At 33.8% G+C, this 7,028-nt stretch overlaps 1 protein-coding gene across 1 annotated transcript; it reads right to left on the bottom strand.

The window, feature by feature from the left end:
* Positions 1-1,376: 1,376 nt before the first annotated feature.
* LOC147815764 (uncharacterized) lies at positions 1,377-6,563 on the bottom strand. The gene is made up of 2 exons (XM_087156573.1): positions 3,711-6,563; positions 1,377-3,512 (listed from the first exon to the last, which is right to left on the bottom strand). The coding sequence occupies exons 1-2, from the start codon at positions 6,561-6,563 to the stop codon at positions 1,377-1,379; spliced, it is 4,989 nt and encodes a 1,662-aa protein (XP_087012699.1).
* Positions 6,564-7,028: the final 465 nt, after the last annotated feature.

Raw genomic sequence — 7,028 nt, 5'->3', positions numbered from 1 at the left:
AGATTTAAGTCGTATCTCGATATATTTTTAAAAAAGTAACTATCTCTAACTCATTTTTCTTGTTCCTAATGCTTTGTAGAATATATTCTGAAAAAAAAAATATTATTTGATCATCAGTTTATTTTGATATATCGGCGGAATTAACTTTTCATCAACGCTAAATATCTAGCAGATTTAAGTCGTATCTAGATATATTTCTAAAAGAGTAATTTAGTGAGAGATGTAATAGACAGCCAATTATGTCTGCCGCCCTTGGAAGTAGTCATTTCTAAATGGGTGAGATAAGCAATTTTCTTGCTGGCGTAGCATTTAGGAGCATTAAGTCGTTATCTATTGTTCCTTATTACGTCATTTTCGTTCCCATTTGTTACTTGGTATCACATCAGGTGAATTACGACCGTCTCCTGTACGTAAATATAGGAAAGAACTGCAAAAAATGAGGGGGGAAAATAGCCAAAATTTCAACTAGATACGGAAAAATATTTTATGCTCTATTTTAATGAACGAAATTAGATAATATTTTTGAACTAAGCAATAATTATTTCAGCTAAGTATAGCTATAAACTAAAACTAAATTTCTATACTATTTTATTCCTCTATACGACATAAAAAATATTGGTCCAACCAGAGTTTTCTATTGTTGTCAGTATATTTTTATTGATTGGAAAATTACATGGTAGGATCCAGTTTTTCCACATTAATTTATATATTTATTGGTTATCATCAGCATAATTGATAACAGTCATAAATTGTATTATTTTCCGATAAAATATTTTTGTATTCGTTATTTAAAGGTATTTACCTGTAATATTTGTCTTATTCTACTTTGGTACTATTATTTTTGATTGTTTTCTAAATTAAGAGTTTGAAACTAAAAGAATTGTTTATTTTTGCTAGTCCTGCTGAAAATATTTTCTTAACAATTTTTTCTAACAAATATTCTTAAAAAAATATTTTTTTTAATTACTATTTTTGGAATGAATCTTAAATAAATCATAAACTTATATAATGGAAAAATCATAAAAGTTAAGTAGAATATCATTAAAATTATAGAAACTAATACAATGTGGGAAAATGAAAATTATGACAACTTAGCACAACAAATAAGTTTCAAAATCTTACCGGATATATACTTTATTTCTTTGATTGATTATCAGAGCATGATTTATGGATAACACTGAAATATTTTCCATTGAATTATAAATGAGTAATTGAAATTTCAATGGCCATATTGCCAAACATAAATATTACTCATCTACCAACATAATGAATAAATCTAAACTGAAACTAAAAAAAGGAAAGAAAATAACAAAAACAAAATATTTCTTGATTAACAGTACCACTGGCACCATCTGTTATTGAAATTATAAAAAGAGTCAAAACATCCTGCCACCCAAGGAGGTGGAAATGTTACTTTTTATCAATGGACATACTTTACAGATAGGCCTGGTGGTTACTCCATGAGCTGTTCTTAATTTAACAACCCTAATAATACCATCGTTTCCAGGAAATACCTGCACAACTCGTGCAAGAGTCCACTTTAATGGAGGTGGGACATTGTCATTTTTGAGAAGAACTAAATCTCCAACATGAAACTCTGAGCCAGAAACAGTCCATTTAGACTTTGCTTGCAGAGTTTGGAGATAATCTTTACTCCATTTGATCCAAAATTGAGCACGAAGTTTTTGAATTAAAGACCATCTAGACTTGAGACACACGGATGGTGATGGGTCTCTCTCAGGCAATGAAAGAAGTGGAGCACCCACAATAAAATGTCCAGGGGTAAGAGCCTCTAGATCACTTATTTCTGATGTTAATGGACATAACGGTCGTGAATTGAGGCAAGCCTCAATTTGACACAAGAGCGTAGCCAGTTCTTCGAAATTCAGTGTAGCTGAGCCGCATACTTTCAGCAGGTGTCTCTTGGTTGATTTAATATTAGACTCCCAGAGTCCGCCAAAATGAGGTGCTGCTGGAGGAATAAAGTGCCAAGAGATTTGAAGATTGCTGGAAAAATCTTGAACTGAATTGTCTCGAACAATTTTGAACAGAGACTTCAAATAGTTACTGGCTCCTTTAAAATTTGTGGCATTATCACTGTATACATCAGATGGCAACCCTCGTCTAGCAATAAATCGACGAAAGGATGCTAGGAAGGTTTCTGTTGACAAATCAGAGACAAGTTCCAAGTGGACAGCCTTCGTAGCAAAACAAATGAAAAGTGCAATGTACGACTTTAAGGTGACTTTAGATCTTGGTAAATTTGGTTTGGTTGAAATTGGACCTGCAAAGTCCAACCCAACACGTTGGAAAGGTTTAGATGGAATAACTCGATCACGAGGCAAATCGGCCATGAGCTGGCTTGAAGAAACAGCATTTACCTTTAAACAAGTTATACAGCCTCTGAGGATCTTTCTTACTGTGTTTCTCCCAGCTGGAAACCAAAATTTTTGCCGAATTAAAGATAAAACTACAGAAATGCCAGAATGTAACGAAAGCTTATGATAATATTCTATAATAAGCTTGACAAAATGATGACTTTTCGGCAAAAGAAAAGGATGTTTAGCCGACAGTGACAGATTTGAATTTTTGAGTCTCCCACCAATTCTTAAGACCTTGTCAGAATCTAGAAAAGGTGAAAGGGTTATTATTTTAGAGTTTCTTGGAACACAGCCTTTATTTTTGATTGACTTAATTTCAGCACTGAATTCCACCCTTTGAATTTCTTTAATAATTGCGATAAGAGCATTATCCAGTTCACTAACTTGAAGGCAACCGTTTATCCGATTTTCCGAATTTCTCGAGTTGAACACGAATCTTTTACACCAAGCAATCACTCTTATTAATTTGCTGAATGATGAATATTTTTTAGTTAACTCTTGCATCGAATTACTTTCAACTGCTGAGGCATGTATTAAAGTGTCAGGGTTGGAAGTGTGAACAGAGTTTGGTTTAACCTCTTCGGTGAATGCTGAATTTGCATTAGATAGCCACTCCGGGCCCTGCCACCAAAGTTCCAAGTCCTTAAGCTTCTTTGGAAAAATTCCTCGAGAGGCGCAGTCGGCAGGATTGGTAACTCCAGCCACATGGTTCCAGTCGCCAATATTAGTAAGTGATGTTATGGCTGCAACTCTATTTTTTACGAACTGATCCTTTAAAGAGTCTGATCGAATCCAACTCAGAACGATTTCTGAATCCGACCATAAGAACGCTTGCTTCCAAATTTGATCTATCGAAATTTGAAGATTACTATACAATTTTGCTAGCAAATGAGCTGCACACAGTTCGAGGCGAGGTAATGATACTGTTTTCAAAGGGGCGACCCTGGTTTTTGTTGCCACTATGTTCACTGAAGCTCTATTTTCGTTATCCACTACTTTCAAATAAAAAACAGCTGAATATGCTTTGAGTGAGGCGTCGCAAAATCCGTGTAACTGGGCATCAATGATTAAATTATTTACAGACACCAGTCTTCTTTGAATTGCTATTTCCTTTAAAGCCTGTTTTTCAGCCTGGAAGGTTTTCCAGACACATAAGAGCTCTTTGGTTAAAGGTTTTTCCCAAGTTAATTTATTTTTCCATAGGCTTTGCATCAAAATTTTTAAGATGATTGTGGCAGGTGAAAGAAAGCCCAGGGGATCAAAAATCCTAGCTATGACAGAAAGCAGTTCTCTTTTTGAGGTAACTATCTCTGGAAATGAAATGTTCACCTGAAAGGTATCTTGCTGTGTATTCCAATACAGTCCTAAGACCTTCTGACATTGATTTTCTTCTATAGTAACATTGTGCTGCTGTGAGAGAGAGTCTTTGGAAAGATCTGATAGAACCTCTGAACAATTAGACGACCATTTTCTGAGATTGAAACCTCCTCGTTGCAAAAGTGATTTTAAGTTTGAAACTAGATTTTTGGCTTTGGGGATGGAATCTGTACCTGATAACAGATCATCAACATAAAATTCTTCCTTAAGAACTCTTGAAGCATCAGGAAAAGCTTTCTCTTCGTCCTTAGCGAGTTGTTGAAGTGTTTTTACAGCAAGATAGGGAGCACAGGCTGTCCCATAGGTGACAGTTAATAATCTGTATATCTGGATTTCTTCATCAGGTTTGAACCTCCAGAGTATTCGTTGGTAATCAGCATCCTCTTCATGAATACGAATTTGGCGAAACATTTTCTCGATGTCAGCAGTAAATGCAACTTTGAAAGTTCTAAATTTTAGTAATAGAGAAAATAATTCGGGCTGCAAACGAGGACCTGCATGCAATGCATTGTTGAGAGAATTCCCTGAAGAATCCTTAGCTGACGCATCGAAGACCACTCTTAGTTTGGTTGTGTTGCTGTCTTCTTTAATAACGAAATGATGAGGTAGATAAAATGTTGATTCCTTAATCAGTTCGTCGGAAGGAACCCTTTCCATATGACCTAGTTGAAGATATTCCGACATGAAAGTTGTGTACTGATGCTCAAGTTCATTATTCTTACTTAGTTTTCTTTCAATGTAGTTGAATCTTTTACTTGCTTGAGTAGCTGAGTCACCAAATTCTATAGAATGTTTGAAAGGTATTCTCACAATATAACGTCCAGATGGATCTCTAGCAACCGTTTTTTCGTAAAATGCTTCACAATCTGAATCATTCTTTGATTTCAGTTCAGCTTGAGGTAAAGATTCGAGCTCCCAGAATTTAGCCAATTGACAATCCAACGATGAGGTAAGATGACAGTTCACAAAGGAGTTTTCCTTATTGGAGTTTGAGAACACTCTTCCCGATAATAGCCAGCCTAGATGAGAATTGAGTGCAGCTGCAGTACCCTTCTTCCCTAAAATTGGTTCTCCAATTAGTAAGTCAGCGTATAAGTCGGCTCCTAACAGAATGTCTATTGGACCAGTTGCATGAAATGTTGGATCTGCAAGCATTAGACCATGCAGGTGTGGCCAGTTGCATGAAGAAAATGTGAAATTCGGTAAATCACTTGTTATGCAGTCTACAATCAAGGCTTTACAGCAAAAAATTTTCTCATTAAAATGTGGAGAAAAGACCAGAGATACTTCAGATAAAGAAGACTGTACTAGCGTATTATTAATTCCTGAAATCGAATGATTTGTAACAGTCTTTGATAATTGCAGTCTTTTAACACAGTTTTTGCTCACTAGAGATTTCTGACTGCCGTTGTCAATCAGAGCTCGGCAATTAACGAAATGTCCCTTAGCATTTTTAACCTTTATTAAAGCTGTTGATAATAAAGTATTACTATCTACACTATTAGAATTTAGACAAGTTGTGCTAAGTTGAATGTTTTCCCTCACTGTAGGAACATTTTCAGAATTGGCATTATCTAAATTTGAATTAGAATAGCAAACTGTATTGCTTACATTAGGTTCTTCAGAATTAGAATAAAATCTATGCAATGAAGTATGATGTTTTCTATGACATGCCTTACAGGTGTTAGTAAAACGGCATTTATTTGCCATACGAAATTTTCTTAAACAATTTATACACAGCCTTTTAGATTTAATTACCTTCCACCTGTCATCAACAGACATCTTATTATACATGGGACAATTGACAATCGAATGATTTTCATTACAAATATTGCATAAATTTTCGGTTTTGTTTACTATCACATTATTTACAAAAGCCTTTTTAGGAAGAACCCTTGGCTTGCATTCTGTTTGATTTGAAATACTTTTTGCTTGTTGCTCAAGAAATTTAGCCAATTCTAAAAATGTTGGAATATCTTGATTAGTTAAAGATAATTCCCATCTTTGCCTTAGTGTATCATCTAGTTTTCCCAAAATAAAAAATATTAAAATAACATCTACCATAGGATTAACTTCTAACTTTAAAGTTGAAAGAATTCGAATAACCTCATTACACGTATCTAAAATTTCAAATATCGAAACCGCAGAATTAGACTTAATTGTCTTTAGATTAAATAGTTTTGAAATTTGCGCGAACGCTAATTCACGTTTATTATCATATCTCGCAACTAGAGTCTGCCAAGCGTGCTTATAATTTTCATCTGTGAGCGAAAATCCTGAAATAAGCTTGTGTGCAGTACCCTTTAAACTAGCAAACAAATATTGAAATTTTTGAAGTTCTGTTAATTCTGTGTTTTTATCTATGGAACTCAAAAACAATTCTTTAAATGACATCCAATTATTGAAATCTCCATAAAAACTCGGTAACTCGAATTTGGGCAACTTTAAACAAGATTCATTTAGTTTCGGTTTCGAATCATCTAGAGAAACGCCGCCATTATTAGTATTGTTTACTTTTGATTTCAATTCCGACATTTCCCGTGCAATATTAATTCGCAACGTATCAATATTAGATGCCAAATCATCAAATTCTTTCATATTGCTTGCCTCTTCCTCATTCTTGCAAGAAACGATAATTTCCGTATGAATCTCATTAAGCTCCACCCATATTTCATTCATTTGAGCCGAAAAAACATCTAATTCCGCTCTTTCTATTTCCCCAGACACAAATTTCGGTTTCAGAATATTGTTTATACGCGTTACTTTACCTTTCAAAATACTACGTCTTTTCTTTAAAGTTTCCATTATAATTACAAAATACAAGATTTAAGATCAAAGATTTATCGACGGACCAAAAAATAAAAACAAAAAACAGCATTAACTAGAGCAATATAAAATACTTTTATCTAGCTCTCTTAATTGAAATCGAAACTACAATTATAACAATTATAAACAATAGCTCAGAATTTTCACTCCGGTCTCGAAGGACCAAAAAATGGAATGAATCTTAAATAAATCATAAACTTATATAATGGAAAAATCATAAAAGTTAAGTAGAATATCATTAAAATTATAGAAACTAATACAATGTGGGAAAATGAAAATTATGACAACTTAGCACAACAAATAAGTTTCAAAATCTTACCGGATATATACTTTATTTCTTTGATTGATTATCAGAGCATGATTTATGGATAACACTGAAATATTTTCCATTGAATTATAAATGAGTAATTGAAATTTCAATGGCCATATTGCCAAACATAAATA

This window comes from Parasteatoda tepidariorum, chromosome 2 (assembly GCF_982258835.1).
Source record: "Parasteatoda tepidariorum strain Cologne lab strain chromosome 2, Ptep-v5.0, whole genome shotgun sequence".
Taxonomy (NCBI): Eukaryota; Metazoa; Arthropoda; class Arachnida; order Araneae; family Theridiidae; genus Parasteatoda; species Parasteatoda tepidariorum.
This window is presented reverse-complemented; position numbering and strand designations above follow the sequence as displayed.

Bases quoted from the DNA above. Each gene is read 5' to 3' on its own strand.
- LOC147815764 (XM_087156573.1), bottom strand. From the start codon at position 6,563: ATGGAAACTTTAAAGAAAAGACGTAGTATTTTGAAAGGTAAAGTAACG. The intron at 3,513-3,710 runs GTGAACATTTCA...AAAACCTTCCAG, and splicing joins CACAGCAAGATACCTTTCAG to GCTGAAAAACAGGCTTTAAA.